The sequence below is a fragment of the Zootoca vivipara genome, chromosome 6 (genome assembly GCF_963506605.1).
Source record: "Zootoca vivipara chromosome 6, rZooViv1.1, whole genome shotgun sequence".
NCBI lineage: Eukaryota > Metazoa > Chordata > Lepidosauria > Squamata > Lacertidae > Zootoca > Zootoca vivipara.
The window spans coordinates 4,403,327-4,420,997 of record NC_083281.1 but is presented as its reverse complement, the minus strand read 5'-3'; the positions used below and the strand labels follow the sequence as shown (position 1 = coordinate 4,420,997).

At 49.3% G+C, this 17,671-nt stretch overlaps 1 protein-coding gene across 2 annotated transcripts in view; it reads right to left on the bottom strand.

Annotated features, from left to right (window-relative positions):
* The window catches only part of MIDN (midnolin), a 42,977-nt gene that overhangs the window by 13,713 nt on the left and 11,593 nt on the right, over window positions 1-17,671 (bottom strand). For both annotated transcript variants that reach the window (XM_035118677.2, XM_035118678.2), the window contains exons 3-6: window positions 15,508-15,595; window positions 14,580-14,642; window positions 2,671-3,057; window positions 921-1,053 (exon numbers count right to left, since the gene is read on the bottom strand). In XM_035118677.2, the coding sequence (XP_034974568.2) occupies window positions 921-1,053; window positions 2,671-3,057; window positions 14,580-14,642; window positions 15,508-15,595 (671 nt within the window). The remainder of the gene's footprint in view (window positions 1-920; window positions 1,054-2,670; window positions 3,058-14,579; window positions 14,643-15,507; window positions 15,596-17,671) is intronic.

The window sequence follows — 17,671 nt, the reverse complement described above, 5'->3', positions numbered from 1 at the left end:
TTTCGAAGGGCAGGTTTCTAGTCCTCATGAGAAGAGGAAGTGGCAATAATCTGGGCTAGGGAGCAAACTCTCTGAGTGTTTTCCTTAGGGTTTTTTGTTTTGTTTTGTTTGTTTTTTAAAAGCTTGGCTGGGGTACATCCCACCCCTCTTAGAATCAACAGAATCCAGTCCAACCCTCTGAAATTGGGAATCACAGCAAAATAATCCCTGGCAGGTGGCCGGCCCAACCTCTGCTTAACCCCCCCCCCCCTGATGAGTTTCTTCAATGTTGCTGGACAACGAGAGAGTATTCCAACTCTGGCTCTCCAAACTACAAACCCCCACTACCCCCCCCCAAGCAGTGGTTAGGCATGATGAGAGATTTAGCCAACAACATTTGAGGGACCAATAGTTGAATAAGTCTAGAATACAACCCCAATTTATCTCCAACCACTAGTCATGCTGGCTAATGCTGGTGGATATACCAGAGTCCTGCAACATCCTTAGAAGGGGCTGGGTTGTCACAGATTTCCCAAACCAGAACTAACAAGCCCATTTAATAAATGATAATAATAATAATAATAATAATAATAATAATAATAATAATAATAATAGCAGCAAACAGATACAATTTTAAAGAAATGTTGAGCTCCAAAATTCACTTAGGTTTCTCTTGTTGGAAACCAGCACAGATCAGGTTCAGACCTGCTTCCTACAGAAACCCATCATTTGGCTCCCATGGTTCATTCAGGTCCATTTTCATTTGTAAAAATGGCACATGGGCTTCCGTCAGCTTCAGGACTCTTCCTCAGCCAGGAGAAGCATCCTGTGATGTTCTGAAGCTTGCACACCACACCACACCCCAACATGAAGCTGTATTTTGTTCCCACGGAAGGTGGAGGGGTTGTAGGAAGAGAAGATAAGGGTCAACCGAGACGTACCAGAAAACGTCCCCGAGAAGACACCTGGAGCGTGGTTCACGAAGCTTTCGATCACGGCGCCGGGTTTACGGGGTCGGGAAGGCTGAACCTGGCTGGCACTGGGCGAAGGTTTGCTCCGCGTGGCGCAATCAACCTGTGAAAGGAGGGCAGGAAAAAAAATTGAAGTCTGTGCAAAGAATCGGACGGGACACCCCAGGGTCATCTAGTCCAACCCCCAGAACCACAGGTAACGAATTCCGGACAACCTCTGCTTAGAAAACCTCCTGAATAGAGGTGCAAACCCCTGCCCCAACCCATCTTCAGAAAAGGCTTTTCTATAAACATAGGGTGCTTTCTGATGGCAGGGCAAGAAAAGCTGTGGGTTCAATGGGAGAGCATTTGGTCTGAATGCAGATTCAATCTCCAGGGAGATCTAAACCCCTCCCCCGAGAGCCGATGCCAGTCAGTGCAGACGAGATGGACCAATGCTCTACTTTGCATGCGGCAGATTTCTGGCCCTAATTGGTGACAGGCCACAGCTTGGTTCCAGGACACCTGCCTTGCATGTTGAAGGCCCCCCCAAACGTTTAATGCTCTGCAGATAGGGCCAGGAACGTCTCTGGAGAGGCGCTGCCCATAGTGTAGACAATACATAAGCAGAAGGACCAGTGGTCTGTACAAGGGAGCTCCCTATCTAAATCGGCCCCTCATGAGGACTAGAACCTTAAGAGGCTTCTGCCCAAGATCGTGGAGTTTCATAGACTCATGGAATTGTAGAAGGGGCCACGAGGGTCACTCAATTCAACCCCCTGCAATGCAGGAATCTTTTGTCCAAATGTGGGGCTCAAAGCTTTCATGCAGGGGCTCTCTGCACATGCTCAGGAGCCAGAGGATGGCAGCAGCTTTGAAGACCAGACCCTGGTTTTAGCCCTTGGTTAAACTTTTGAACAAGGTGTGTGTGTGGGGGGGGATACAGTGAGATCATATAACTGTTGGAAGGGATCGTCACAGAGTCCAAACCACTGCGATGCAGGAATCCTTCGCCCAACGTGGGACTTGAACCGATGACCCTCATGCTGTTAACACTTCCCAACTGAAATGAACGGGCTTGCGTTCTGTTAGTTGCGTGCATTAATTTCAACGGGTCTACTTAAGAGCAGGGCTTAGCTGCCACGAGCTGCTCACTGCGGAGAGGCGAGCTAAGAAAATCGGAAGCAACCCTCCCACCTTCAACTTATGAGCTCCACACACCTGCCTTTTGCAACCACTGGGGACTCGAAACTTGCTTTTTTAACTCCTACCCCCCAATTCTCAACATTCGGTTCCAGCACGAACTTCCTCTTGCCCTGCTGCCGAACTCGGCCCTTGGCGAGGATCTGCGGCAGTTTTGCTCATTGCACACTGGTGGGAAAGTCTCCTTTCCCAAGGCAGGGTGGAGAAATCAACGGGAGTTTGCAACCAGAGCCAACAGATTCTTGGCACCACGGCTTCCCAAATCAGGCACCCTTGCTTCCTATACTGCCTGGTTTTTCTGACATCAATACACCAAAACCAGACATATTTTCTTCCTGTGACGGTGGACGAGAAGACCCCCTCACCCAATTCAGACCTAGAGGGCCCCGACACTGAAAACCTTATTTTCCTAAAACAATCCCCCATTGGAATAGCTCAGACATGAGGCTCAGGTTGTGGGTTCGAGTCTCGTGCTGGGCAAAAAGATTGGGCTGGACTAGGTTCCCCTTGGCCTGCTGCAGGCGAGACCACGACTCACCTCCGAACACGAAGAGGCGTTCCCTGCGCCGCCGCTCGCCGCCTGGGCCCCATGCGAGCGGAACATGCCGGCCGTGACGGGCGTCGGGTGGGCGGAGCTACAGTACGTGGGCGGGGCCTGCGATGGGGAGGCGGGGCTTTCCTGGCAAGCGGGCGGGGCGGGGACCCGGGCGAAGTCTGGGGCATGGCTGCCCCCGTGGAGAGCGGGGCAGTTGGGGCCGGCCGGGGGCGTCGCCGCCGGGGGCTCGCCGCGGCTGGCGATCAGGTGGCGGTGCTGAAGTTGGCCGCCGTTCTGCTGGGCCGCGAGTTGGAGCTGGACAAACATCATATGGTCCCCAACACGCAGGGCCAGGGTGAGAGGAGATCGACCCGACAGGAAGTCATTTACCTGGGGAGGGAAGAAGAGGAGGAGATGAGAAGACGCAGGTATCAAAAACAAAACAAGCCAGATTCATTTTTACACCTCGGAATTTGCAGAAGGGGGGTGGACCACAAGCGCTGAGAGTGGATAAAACTCAATGATTTAAATATTTTTTTAAAAATGATTTTATGATTTAAATCAGAATTTTCTTTATTTCCATTGGATTTTTAAAATAAAATGCTTTTGGAGGAATTTTTCTTCTTCTAAAGATAGTTTTCTATTTAAGTTACATTATACTCCAAAGGCTATTAATGTGTTTTAAGTTTTTCAAGTGTGTAAAACTCAAAGTTGGTTTGTTGTTGTTTTTTAAACCCATTTAACCACATCAGTTAACAAACATTGATACATATGCTATAATGTTATCATTTTGGTTAAATAAATTGTTTAAATTGTTATTAAGGAAATGATTATTTTTCTCCTTTTCTGCTGTTGTCCAAACATAAGCAGTTAAAACAAAAATTTCACAATTACCAGAAAAGTTGTCCAAATATAAGCAGTTAACACAAAAATTTCACAATTACCTGTCTATTTATTTCTAATAGTATAACCAAAGCAGTCATTTTTGATAGAACTGTAAAAACAGTCAAAAACCTTCAGCTGGTTGTAAAAATTAAGATTATACCAGCAAGAATGAGTCTTTCTTAAAAAAAAGATTTAAATCAAGTCCACCCTGAAATCAAGGGGTCAAAATCACCACAGCTTGGAAGCCACAAGGTTAAAAATCAGTGCTGTTTTGAGATCAAGTGGTCAGATTTCATGCAGTTTTGGAACCAGTGGTCAAAACCAGCTCCTTTTGAGATCGTGGGCTGTTTCAAAAGGTTCGGCCTGCTTTCTTGAGTCGAAATGGTCCCCCAGCTGCATGCAAATGGACAAACACACCTGTTCCTTGAGCAGTTGCGAAAACTCAGTTTACGATATCTCAAAATGCGAACAGACACAAAGCAACCGGGCTTCCAAACATATGTAGTGGATGAATAGATTTGGATACGCTCCTCACGTTAAGTCCCAGAGCAGCGTACGATAACAAATGTACTTGGGTAGTGAGTGAAAATCAAGTTGCTAGACCTCATGGCTGCAAACCTCACTGTGCTCTGGGAGCGCAGTGCTCAAGATGGAAATGGGTTCAGTATTCAGAGTCTGTTTTCGCTGGTTCCCTGCTCTCTCTCACACACCCCGCATACTCCACGACCGCACCTCGCAGAAGCTGGACAGCATTTATGCAGCGTTGGGTGAATTCTCCAAAGGAGGAACAGGGGAGGATTTTTTTAAATAAAAAAAAACCCCACTTCCGCATAGAGTCGCTTGGAGACCCAGCCCAACTCGCCACAGGTGAGCAGCTACCTGGAAAAAGCCTGGTTTCAGAGGCAGCTCACAGTTCGGGTCTTGCTTTTTAATTAATTGTTGTCTGTTTTTATGCATATTGTGTTGTTTTTATGTTAGCTGCTCTGAGCCCGGCCTCGGCCGGGATACAAATAAAAATTTATTATTATTATTATTATTATTATTATTATTATTATTATTATGCCTCCTCCCGTCGTTACAAACACAGCAACCTAGGAACAGTTTCCGTTTCGCCCAGGTCTCCAGCGGAGGATTAGTCAAATCGAGAGCAAAGTCCTCGCATCGAAACCGCACTGCTCACAGTTCAAAGGCTGGGTCACGTGGCAGGCAGCCTGTTCAACATGGAATGCCTCCCGTCATTCCAAGTTTGAGAGCAGCTGCACCTGACAGATTTCTGCCTGCCAGGGCTAATGCTCCACTGGAGTGGCAAAGGGGGAGAGGAGACAGCCAGCAGATTTGAGGGCCGGGTTTCTCAAAACACAGGCCCCGCCGCGCATCTCCACCTCGTTGCAGTCAATGCCCCGAGAGAATCATAAACCACCGTGGGCAGACCATAAAACCCAACACACCTGTGCGATCTGACGGGATTTGGGTGGGGAAACCCCAGAACAAGCCCTGGTCCCCGGGAGGGGCTGGTGTGGGGTGACAGCAGTAAATATTTGCTTAACCAGGTGGCATTCGCTGGTCTAGGGTGGAGTCTTTTAAAAGGACGTTAACTAGACATTTTGCCCTTGCCAACTCAAGAAGTTAAAGCATAAGAGAAGCAAGCCGAATAATAATCTGGTTCCCGCCACCGAGATAAGGGTCTGCAAAGCAGCCGAGAAGCGTGCGAGTGTTTAAAACCACGAGGCACTACTAATTCCAGAGTTCTGGGTTCGAGTCCCACGTGGGGCAAAAGGTTCCCGCATTGGGGGGGGGGGTTGGGCTAGATGAGCTTCGGGGTCCCTTTCCGACAATTCTACGAAATGGAAGGGCTACAAAGGTCTGCGCTAGGACACCTGCGCCGCATGCAGAAGGCGCCAAGCTCAATCCCCGGCCTCGGGGTCCAAAGGGAAGCAGAGCAAAGCGTTCGGCAACCAGACTGGTTGCAGGAGTTGCCGGAAGGAGGCATACAAGGCCTTAGGGATTTGTGGGGGGTTTAGGAGCAGAGTTCCCCTTCTGCTTTTATCATTGCTTAGGAGTTCTTCAACCGACACTTCCGAATTATTTTTTTTTGCAATGCACACAAACAAACTCTTTCCTGCTGCTGCAGAAACGTAAGCGAAAGGGAGAGAGAAAATAAATCTAAAATCGCCCAAAAACGCTCCTTGCGTCATCCATGACCCTGCTCAACCCTCCCCCCGGCACCTGCTGGGATGCTCTCGGCCCCCTAGACTTCCCCCCCACAACTGCTCATGCCCCATCGACACACGGAAGACAACACCCACCCACCCCGGCTTCGAAGTTTCTGAGAAACTCGTGGGAACTGAGGGGGGGGCAAGTGAATCGGCCGGATACAGGCAGTGGGCGAAAAAGCAGCGAAGCTGAGTTTCGGACACCCGGGAAGTTGGGTTAGCAGGCTGCTATCTGCAAGAAGCAGACCTCAAACCACCTCTAGCACGCAACTTATTATTTTCAAAAGGTTGGAACGCATCTAAACAGAATAAGTGCGACGGATGTCGACTCTGCTCTCTTCTGCAGGAACAATGCCGTAAACAAAACAAAACAAGATGCCGAAAGCATCAAGCAAAAAACAAACAAAACAAAAACCCAGTTTGTTAAAAAATATAAATTGATGTAACAAATCATGCACTTTAGAATATTCAGACCTGGTAACTGTGTCTTTACTCTCTTAGCCAACACTGGGATGGAACTAGCTAAAAAATACCCAGGAATGGTGACCTTGAGGGGCTCCTGAGCATGTGCAGAGTGAAGCCCCTCTAGCTGTAGATTGAGCATTGCTATCCCCAGGGAAGCGAAGATTGTCCTCTGTCACAGGGTCTACCCTTCCTGCCTTCATTTGCATCCGAAGCCCAAGACTGTAAGCGCAACCAAATATTTGGAGCTACCGCTAGTAAATGGAACAGGCATGCAAAAGGGCAGTCTATCTGCGAGTGCAAGGAAGCAAAGGATGGCCTCTTCCATCAGGGCCAGAACAAATGCTTCCCTTTATGACAACCTCAATGAGGGCTTGAGGTGACCCAGGGCAGATCTACAGTACTAGAAACTTGGCCTCCCCCCACCCCCAAGTCTGGAGAGCTGGGGGGGCAGAAAGCAGAGGGGGGGGAAGCTGGGTTCTCCAAATCTCCAGGCGTCTGGCACCCCCCCCCCCGTGCATGCGCCAGTCACAAAATTCCAAATCAGCCCAGCCGCAATGGAGCCTTTGCCATCAAAAGCACCCTCGTGTGTCCGTCCCCCCATCCGCCGGCTGCAAGTCACGACTCCCGGTCCTTGTCTCTCCCTGCAGCGACCGCCCCCACCGGCGGCACAAAAGACTGCTGGACACCCGCCAGGTTAACCCCCCCCACCGTGAAATGTGCAGCAAGCAGTATTTATTATTGATTTTGATTAAACAGTGAAGGGGAGGGGCTGTCTGCTGCACGCAGCTGGAAGAGAATCTTTCTACCTCTCCATCAGAAAAAAAATGCATGCTTTTTTTTTTTAGGCTCTCCCCCCCCCCAAAAAAAATATCGCTCCACCAGCTGAATGGAAGGCGCTCCTTTGTTCTCAAAAGCTTCACGCCAGCCCAGATGGCAATTTCCATATGCAGAAAAGGTCTGGGGGGAGCCTTTCGTCCAAGGATAACTCTTCTTTCTCTCTCTCCCCCCCCCCCCCCACTGCTGTAAATTCGTAAGCAGCCCCTCTGCTGGGATTTCAGTGGCGCTCAAGGAGTCTTTTGGGATTGCCTGGCAAAAGGGGGATAAATTTTGTGGAGGGGGGTGTATTCTGCCTCCCATCTCCAGCCAAACAGATTATCTGTTTATTATAGAAACTAGGCACCAGTAGAACGAGGGAGAAGAAATGCAGAGAACCACCTCGCAGGGCTGGGGCGCCAGAAAAGCCAGCCATTGATAAATAAAAAAGGAACACACACACACAAGCCCCAGCAAATTGCAAGGGCAATAAACTTGACCACAAAGCGTTTTAATAGCGCGAAGCAATAGAGAACAAATGAAATAACGACCGCACATTATAGCATTGCAGCCTCAGAGGATATTGCAAACCCATTTCACAGACTCCGTGACTGAAGATATAGCACCGGGGGGGGGGGGGAGAAATGAGCCAAACAAACACCAATATCAAATTAATTCAGGATTATGCACCAGTACAGGGGAAATAGCTTAGAATCTACATGCATTTGATGCCAAAAAACCCCCAAAAATGCTCCCCTGGAAGGGGTTGGGCTATATGATTCTTGGGGATCCCCCTTGCAGTTCCACAGCTCTTTGAAATAAGAACTGAGGGCTCTCCAAGCCTCTTCAGCTTGGAGAAAACTAAACCCACCCGTGACTCATAGCTCTGAGCCCCCTAAGGCTCAACGCCCCCTCCTCAGTTGTTTTTTTAAAAAACTGCCATCTGTTTTCTGCTTGGCGCTCTAACCATTAACGCACTCTGCCCCTGCCGCAGAAGAGAGCCCGTCTCTCGCTCTGCCCTCCTCCTCGCGTTTCCTCTGACGTCAGAGGCCAAGCTGAAGATGGAGGAGATTCGCCCTTCGCTGTCATTAACCGGAGCCTGATGCCCTGAGTACCAGCTACCTCAGTGCCACAGGACGCTGGCAGGACTAAAAATAAAATCTTCCCCTGGCGCTCGCTTCTTTTGAAAGAGAGAGAGAGAGAGAGAAAGAAAGAAAGAGAGAGAGAGGAGAGGAAGAGGCCCCATTATCTGCAAGCAGGCACCAAACACACACAAATAGGCAGAAGCAGCACCCAGGTCCAGCCTGTCATCAGAGACAACGGGTCAAAGGAACCACGAACGAGGACACCCGCCTGGCACACACTCCCATCGCCCGCCAGGTGCTTCGCACTACAGTTCCCGGCCAGCACAGCTGATGCCTGGGGGCAAGGGGCGGGTGGGAACTGGGAGTCCCAAAATGCCAGGAGGACACCATGTTGGCCAACTCAGGTGCCAGCTTTATACGTTATTTGGCCTGGTTTTTGAGAGAGAGAGAGGGGGGGGGGGAGAGCGCTAATGCAGGTAAGTTTTTTTGGGGGGGCGTTTTAAGAAGGAAAATAAACATACCCAGGTCTGAGTCATTGCAAGGGGTTGGACTAGGTGACCCTAGCGGTATGCCTCCCACTTTATGAATGAAGCGGCGCATTTCAAATAACACATCACAAAAGGAAAGAGGTCTGGGGAGGGAAGAGGAAAGTAAGCAGGCTCATAGAGACACCACTTTTTTTTTTTACAAATGGGAAGGAAGACGGCTTGAGGTTGCACCTTCCAGTGTGGATATGCAGTTCCCTAAATCCCTTAGCTCTGTAGGTCTGGTTCTGGTTGCCAGGCACTCTGTGCCTGCTCTAAGGAATTGTTGCCACTTCCTGGTTTACAGCCAGGAACACAGGAAGCTGCTTTATTGCCTATTTGTCTGGCTGGCTCATTCTTGTCTACCTGTAGAGGGTGCTGGGAATTGGAATCTGGGACATTCTGCATGCAAAACAGCTGCTTTATCACTTGGCTGCGGCTAGGCTGAGCCCACACTCTGGCCGATGTCCCTTAACTCGTCAGCTCCCCTAATATGAAATACACGTACACACCTCGCGCAAAACACCCACTCCAAAGGCAGGGGGGGGAAGAGAATGAAACTCTGCACACGCTCAGAAAGCCAGCTGCCTTGGAAGCAGAGATAAACCTTTCTGCAAAACAGTAGAGGGGAAAATCAAAACTCAAAACCTGTTACCTGCTCTGGAGGATGAAGTTGCACAACTGCACACCCGCCCTGGGCGGGTGGGGGAATGCACTCTGCACATGCTCAGGGAACCTGCCACCCTCAACAAATGCGTCAAGGCCGCCAATAAGCCTTTCCACAAACTAGGAGGGGGGTGGGAACTAAAAAAAACCCTGCAGTCACCGTGATTGCAACACAACCTCTTATCTACGCCAGAGGACGCAAGTTTCACAATCGCACACTCTTCTGGGAGTGAACCGGGTGGGTGGGGAAAAGACACACACACACACACACACACACACACACACACACACACACACACACATACACACAAAAACCCACCTCCGTGTTCTCTAGAGAGATGGCAATGGGTTTGGGTTGAGGGCGGGAGAGAAAGAGAGAGATGTTCTTCTGTGCCAACCACCCGAAAAGAAAATATTATTTTCCTGCTTGGATTCAGAAAGCCTTCGCCCCTCACCCCCCGGGGAAAGTGAGAGAGGACGCAAAGGAAGAAATTTAAATTGATTGCCTCTGAATCCAGCTCGAGAGCTGAGCCCCAGTTCCCAGAAACCAGGGGATGACTCAGAGTACACCGAATTCTTTCTTTCTCCGACGTGTTCAGAAAACTCTTGGCCCGAGGTAACCCTCAGCCTTGCCCGCTTCCCTGCCGCTCTGGGAGGGTGGCACCACGGCCACGCTTTGTGGGTGGGGCAGGCGGGCGGTTTGCGCCCTCCCTGAGAGGAGGGCAGCATGCATCACTGGAGGGGCAACCCTACAGACTTCCTGGACCACCCCACCCCTTGCAAAGCAAACAAACACACACACAGAAAAACAAAACACCCTACGTCAGGGAGGAACCGATTCTTCCTCTCCAGAATCGGTGCCCATCCCAAAAACAAAACACAACCCAGGAGAGGTTATGATTTCAGCCGAGCAACACAGACTTGTAAAAGGGGAGATTCTCAATAATAATACTACTAGGATCCGGGTTCGAATCCCCCCTGCAATTGCATGTCCTCTCCAGCCTAACCTACCTCGCGGGGTGGTTGTGGGGGAAGAGAGCTGCCTTGGAGAACGCAGCAAATGCAACCGTAAATAAATTATAACACCCCCACCCTCTCTCAACCAACGGAAGCGAGACATTTCACCCACCCGGCCCTGCACCCAGATCTCAGGAAAGGGCGTTGGGGAAGGCAGATTTTTCGTAAAACCCACCCCAAACATTAGAGGAAGCAGATTTTCCTGCTCTTAGCAAGAGGAAGGCGGGCAGCCGTTTGAGGAAAGCAGAACAGCCACAGGATGAATGAAGGGTGGGGCTTCCTAGTTTTGTCTCCCCCCCCCCACTCCCCAAGTAAATACTCGGACAGTTACTGGGAGTTCCCTTTCTGTGCAAAAGCTATGGGAAGAAAAAGTTTGCTAGGGGGAACGGGGGAGAGGAGAGGTTCCCCCCACCATTTCCCTGTCCTAGGAAGAATGCAAAAGCTACTAGCTCTCCTCTCCAGGGAATCTCTCTTTCCAACCATCACCTTGGGCTGAAACAGGGGTGGCCGTGGCCGCGGTTTTGCAAAAGATGGGTGCCAGTGGCCTGGGTGCTTGCATGCGTTTTGGTGCCTTGAGCTTGCTTGGTTTCCTCTTCCCTTCCCAACTCTCTTTCCTCGTGTGTGTGTGTGTTTATGCATGTATGTTTTAAAATAATAATAAAGATTGCAAGCCTTTGGGGGCAGAGCTTGCCATATGGATGGATGGACAGACACACACACACACACACACACACACACACACACACACACACACACACACTGGGGACATGTGACAGATTCTAGCCAGCTTTATCATTTATTCAATTTGTTTACGGCCCCATCCCCGTAGATCTCAGGGTGGTTTACAACATTAAAAACAATGCAACGTTTCACAATATGAAGACGGCGACGAATAATATTGATTTTGTTTCCGAGCACAATTCAAAGTGTTGGTGCTGACCTTTAAAGCCCTAAATGGCCTCGGTCCAGTATACCTGAAGGAGCATCTCCACCTCCATCATTCTGTCCGGACACTGAGGTCCAGCACCGAGGGCCTTCTGGCGGTTCCCTTGTTGAGAGATGCCAAGTTGCAGGGAACTAGGCAGAGGGCCTTCTCGGTGGTGGCGCCTGCCCTGTGGAACGCCCTCCCAAAAGATGTCAAAGAGGAAAACAACTACCAGACTTTTAGAAGACATCTGAAGGCAGCCCTGTTCAGGGAGGCTTTTAATGTTTAATAGATTATCGTGTTGTATTTTTCTGTTGGAAGCCGCCCAGAGTGGCTGGGGAGACCCAGCCAGATAGGCGGGGTACAAATAAATTATTATTACTAAACAGAGAATGAATATTTATGAAGCAAGATGCACTAAATGGTAATTGTTATGGTTGCAAAGTTGTTTTAAAAAGTTGCGCTTTAACACTGACACCCAGCCTGGGACCTGAGGGAGGTTTCCTCCCTGTGAGAAGTGAGGTTGCAGGGAACCAGGCAGAGGGCCTTCTCAGTGGTGGCGCCCGCCCTGTGGAACGCCCTCCCATCAGATGTCAAGGAAATAAAACAACTACCTGACTTTTAGAAGACCCCTGAAGGCAGCCCTGTACAGGGAAGTTTTTAACGTTCTGTCGTGTTTTTAATATTCTGTTGGGAGCCGCCCAGAGTGGCTGGGGAGACCCCGTCAGATGGACAGCATACAAATAAAATAAATAACACATACTAAATGCATACTATGATTTCAAGTAGCACACACTCAAAATTAAAGGGAAAGCATGCGGCTAGCCAGGATTCTGCGCCAAAACCATTCGGCCTGATTCAGCACAGCCGTTATGACACAACTAGGGCCCGTTCACTTCAATGGAGCAGAACTTTGAAATAAATGCCATCGGGGAGGCAAGCATCAAAACGTCCAGGGCAAGTCTTAAACCCGGCCACCCTCCCGCAACCAGATTCTGCACCCTTCTCTCCCCGCCCAAAAAACCCCCTCCCACCAGACTTTTTTTGCTACCAAGAGCAAAGCGGCAGAGTCTCAGCAAAGAGGAAGGAATGTGGGTTTAAGCAGAAGCCAGAATAATCAAAGCCAGCCCCATCAGAAACAGATGGCTGGCTGGCGCTCGGCTCAGCTCCACCTACCCCCCTCCCCAGGCATGCAAGCATTCCTGGCGTGCACCCCCCTTTCCATCAATAGACCACCCCCCCTCAAATTCCACCCTTGCTTCTTCCTGAGGCTCTTACTCCCGTGGGGGTGGGGTGGGGGGAGGGAGCAGTAAATAAATTAAAACTCCCCATCCTCCTCTTCTCCATATAATGACCAGGCAGTGGGGTGCGGGGGGGGGGGAGAGGAAGGAGAAATGGGACTCTTCCCCCCCTACCCCCTTGCTGCTACTGACTCTGCACCCCAAATCTCTCTTCCCTGCCAGCCACAAGCCCCTCCGCGCTTAAAAAAAATTAAGTGACCGTTTCACAACATTGCCCTCCTATATACTCATTTTTAAAATAAATGTGGGGAGGTCCAGCTTAGTTTTTTAAACCCTGGGCTCCATGTAGTAAATTTGAGGTGCCTTATAAGTGATATAATGCTCTTGTGATTTGGTGGTGGTGATGGTGAATAATTGCAAAAAAAACCACCCCGAAGTGGGTGAATACTACAAGTTGTAGGTCTATTGAAATTAAATGACAGGCATCCGGTTTGCTACTTTGAGAACAGGATACTGGACTCAGTGGGCCACTGGAAAGGGGCTCACACCTTAATTTTAAATCACATTATCAGAAGGCACGTTTTGATCACACGAGGCTTATAAACACAATAGGTTTTCATCCAGAGTTGTTGTACTCTGAGTAGGCTGCCCCCACCCCCGGAATTAGTGGACACCCTCCCCAGTTCACCTCGTTCACTAAGTTCAATGGGACCACAACCATTTTAAGTATCGGTGCCCCTCAAGCCCGCTTGGTTTCCTCTTCCCTCCCCAACCCTTTTTTCCTTTTTGTGATGTGTTTCAAATTGCGGTTAGTTCTGTTCGTTCATTCCTGTGGCTAGCATGACTAATGGCGAGGGACAAAGCTAGAGATAGGAAATGGGGCAGCTGGCAGATTAAGGGAACTTCTTTGCTTGCAAGAGGGGTGGGGGTTATAAAGAGGAGATATTTCTGGCCAGCCACCACATTTTCTTTTGAGAGCATTTTGGATTCATTCACCATGGAAGAGCAATAGACCAGGAGTCATTTAGGTAATTTAAAATGCCATGAGCCATATGCAATGATAGCCCTCCTCAGAGTAGACCTATAGCTGAGAGACCCTCACCTTTCTCCTCTAGCCTTGAAGGATTACTTGCCCAACCCCAGCAACGCGTGGCAGGGCCAGCTAGCAATAAATAATAATAATAATAATAATAATAATAATAATAATAATAATAATAATAATACTGACAACCCTGGCTATCCAAGGGGTCTGCACCCCCCAGCTCTGAAAGCCCATTGTGATGTGGGAGACAAACCCCCTCCTTTAATAGTCACAAGTTTCCCTTACAGGATTCAGTTAAATCCTTCAAAAGGCTAGGCTTTCCCTAGCAGGGGTTGCCAACTTATCTAGACCCCACAGGCGCATCTGAATTTCGGAGCGAGCCCCACGGCAACACCTCCCCCCTCTAGCCGCTTCTGCCCTCCCTCCACCAGAACAGGCTCAAAGATTCAGATTTGGTGCAATTCATCCGGAGCCTCGAAAAGCCCATAGAGATGAAAGAGGAAGTGGGACAGAGCGGCACTCTTTCATACTTCCTCCTTCAGCTCTATGGCCTTTAAGCCTCACCAAAAAAAAAACGAGCACGTCCTACGCTCCCCCTCTCAAGTCCCATCACTCTACATTTAAAGCAGTGCTATATCACTTTCAAGCAGTCACGGTGCACCAAGAATCCTGGGAACCGTAGTTTCAGGGTGCCGATAGAAAAGAAAAAGGAGAAGGCGTACAACCGACCTACAAAATTAACGGCACAAAAGTTCCCAAGTCAATAAGGCGGTGATGAAGGAAGTGACCCAACAGGAAAGGAGGAAGCTTTACCTAAAGGCAGAGCCTTTTTGAAATCCTTCTTTTAAATGCACAGGGGAGGTCCAAATTTTAGGAAAACCAGGCATTTACAGATCTGGAGGTCACCAGGGCTGAGGCAGGCTGCCACTGACCAATCCCTGTAGTCCTCGCAGGGAGATTTCAGGCAATGGATTTCAGGGAGAAATTTTCACAGACACACACACACACACACGTCCCAAGCCGAAGGTGTCCTTACCTGAGTTTCTGTTAAACTTTCCAACGCTTGCATTACGGACTGTTCCGGTCTGGATGCTTGCGACTGTAATAGGTGAGGTTTTTTTGGGGGGGGGGGGGAAGAGAAACAAGAAGACGAGAGGATAAATCTCTTTTTCCAAAAATCGACACTTTGCCTAGTCGCCTACAGAGCATTCCTATTCTCCTCTAGGCGAGCAGGAGGGAAAAGAGCCCAAGAGGAGGCTTCCTCCCCACCCCACCCTGAGCTGCCCTTGAGTGACCTGTTAGCTTGCAGAGGTGCTCCAAAAATTAAAGGTTAGGGAACCTTTTCCAGCCGAGGGCCTAATGTGCCCAGGGCCAATCTTCTGGGGGCCGCATGCCAGTGGTGCGCAGGGGCGGACAAAAAAGTGGGCAGGATTTTACTAGTTTCTGCAGAGTTTGGGTGGCCATCTGCCAGGGATACTTTTAGCTGTGGTTCCTGCATTGCATGGGGCTGGACTAGATGGCTCTTGGGGGCCCCCCTTCCAACTCCACGATTCCCTGGCTCTGTAAAAAAACCTATTGCCGTCATTAATGCCTTAGAGCAGGCATAGGTAAACTCGGACCTCCAGACGTTTTGGGACTACAACTCCCATCATCATCCCTAGCTAACAGGACCAGTGGTCAGGGATGATGGGAAATGTAGTCTCAAAACATCTGGAGGGCTGAGTTTGCCTATGCCTGCCTTAGACGATGACTAAGGCACCCATAGTCTTTTGCAGGAGAGGGAATAACCTGCTGGTTCAGGTAGCCAAAGTCAATGCCTTCTGACTACAACTCCCATAATCACTGGCCATTCGCACACACCCAAGTTGGGGCGGTTGGGAGTTATAGTTCACAGCACCCAGTGGGCGCCAAATCTTGGCCCCTCCTGATGCTGGGGGTGGGGATAAGAAATGAAACTTATTTACCATTAAGCCAGTTTCCACCGTTGGCACCAGAGTCAACTTGCTGCCGTCTCCAACCCCCAGGTCTTGAAGTTTTCCCGAATTAAGTCGACTAAAAGGATACAGTATTTTTGTTTGGGGGGGGGTGAGCAGGGGAGAGAGAGAAAGAGAGGGAGGGGGGTAAAGCATTGTTACTTTCAAAAATACAAATGGTAATTAAATTGCTTTCGGAACACAGAACCTCTGATTATTCATCTTTTCAGTAATTTCCTTTTTTGGGGGGGGGAAGTATCTTCATTCAGCCTCTCCCCTTTCCGCTCCTTATGTAAACACAATATAATAAGTCTCTCTCTCTCCCCCCCCCCCCAGACAGGGCAGCTGGTATTCCGCAGTCATCCGTCAAACAACTATCTCGTTGCACAAACCCACTCTGCCAGACAATTTCAGCGACAGATCCGGATAGATATTTTATTCATTTATTGCAAAAAAACCCATTGTATCTAAAGAGAGAAATTGCAGCCATTGCCATAGTTTTCCAAGGGGGAGAGAGAGGAAGGGATAAATGTATGGTTGTAAAACGGGGGGCTTTTTAAAAAAAACACCATTATATTGCACGGCCCAGTACCTAAAGGGAAAAATCGACTCTTGATTACTATTCCCTTTGAGTGGGGAGGGGGGCACCTTATTTTTAAGTCTGAACTGTTCCCTATTTTTACCTAGTTGTGCGAAGAAGGAAGAGGATAAAAATGCATTTTTTTGGATTTATGCGTTAAAAAATAAAAGGTAGATCAGACAGGGGGTGGGAGGGAAGTTATACAAATATGGGGGGGGAGGAAGATTTCCTTCCCCCTCAAGGGCTCATCACACAAAGGCAAAGCTTCCTTGCATCTTAGGAACTGATCTGCCTCTCTCTACCCTAACAAAGCGAAGGAGATTTTGTTAAACAAAGGGAGAAAGGAGGAGGAGGAGGAGGACCCCCCCCTCCCAGCCTGGCCCGTATCAGTTACTGTTGCAATTAGATTTCCACAAATCCTCTGAAATTACAAAAATTTAAAAACCCCAGGAGAATACAGTATTTCGGATTCCCTGCAACGTACAGGCTCCGGGATCCTCAAATACTGATTTTTTTTTAAAGCAGGTACGTCTGCAGAGAGATGGAGAATCAACCTTCCGAACAAAGGACAGGAGGAAGAGGGCCAGGCCAGGATTGGGGGGGTAGATTTGGGGGCCGCAATGAGAATTTCCAGCTATGCATAAAAAACCCTTTAGTGGGAACCAAAAAAAGAGAGGCCAGGACAGATTTTTTTGGGGGGGGGGTATTCTCACCAAATATCTCAAGGAAATTGTAAGGGCATTTCAGAGTGTGGTCTTTCAAGACCCCCCCCTTAATAAACAGGAGGAGAAATGGAGATGGGGGCTATTCAGGGACAATTAAGTATTTTGGGGACACACAAAATCTAGGCTGAAGGAATCTCTTTTTACACACACACCTTTTACACGTCCTAGTCTGGCATTACCAAAAGAACCGGAGGCTCTTGTAAATGACAATATATACATTTAAGGCGATTTTAGGCAAATATGCACCAACACGTATCAAAAGACAGGTTTATAGCAGGGATATAAAAAAGGGGGAGGGTCAAGAGGGTGTCATACGGGTGCACGGGTGCAAACACACCCACTTCACAAAAGCAAGTAGACATGATCCAGCCCACTTAAAGAGCCATTGCAAGGAACGGACCCAGGTCTGCAGCTAACATCCACTCATTTCAACGAGTCTACTCTGAACGAGATCCGCTACTTTCCTGCCCTTCTTAAAAAAGTTTTTCCCCTCTCAGGGTGCGATCGCCGGCACACGCACTGGCTGCACAGCAAAGCTTCCCGGGCGAGCTTACTCCCGAGTAGACCATTCTCTCTCCCCCCCCCCAACCCTCACACACACCGCACCGCCAAGATCCCATCAGGCCCTGGTTGCCCTGGGATTAAGCCCTACTGGATTCAGTTGTGGAGCCCTAATCCCGAGTAGAACAACGCCTCGGGCTCCCGGATGCAGGTCAAAAAGCGAGGCGCTGGACCCCAAGCTCCCCGCTGGAACTGACCGTGTGAAATTAAAAGGGCGCACAGCTTCCTCAGGCCCATTCCTTCCAATAGGTCTCCTCCCGAGTAGAGCCCGCACACCCCCAACGAAGGG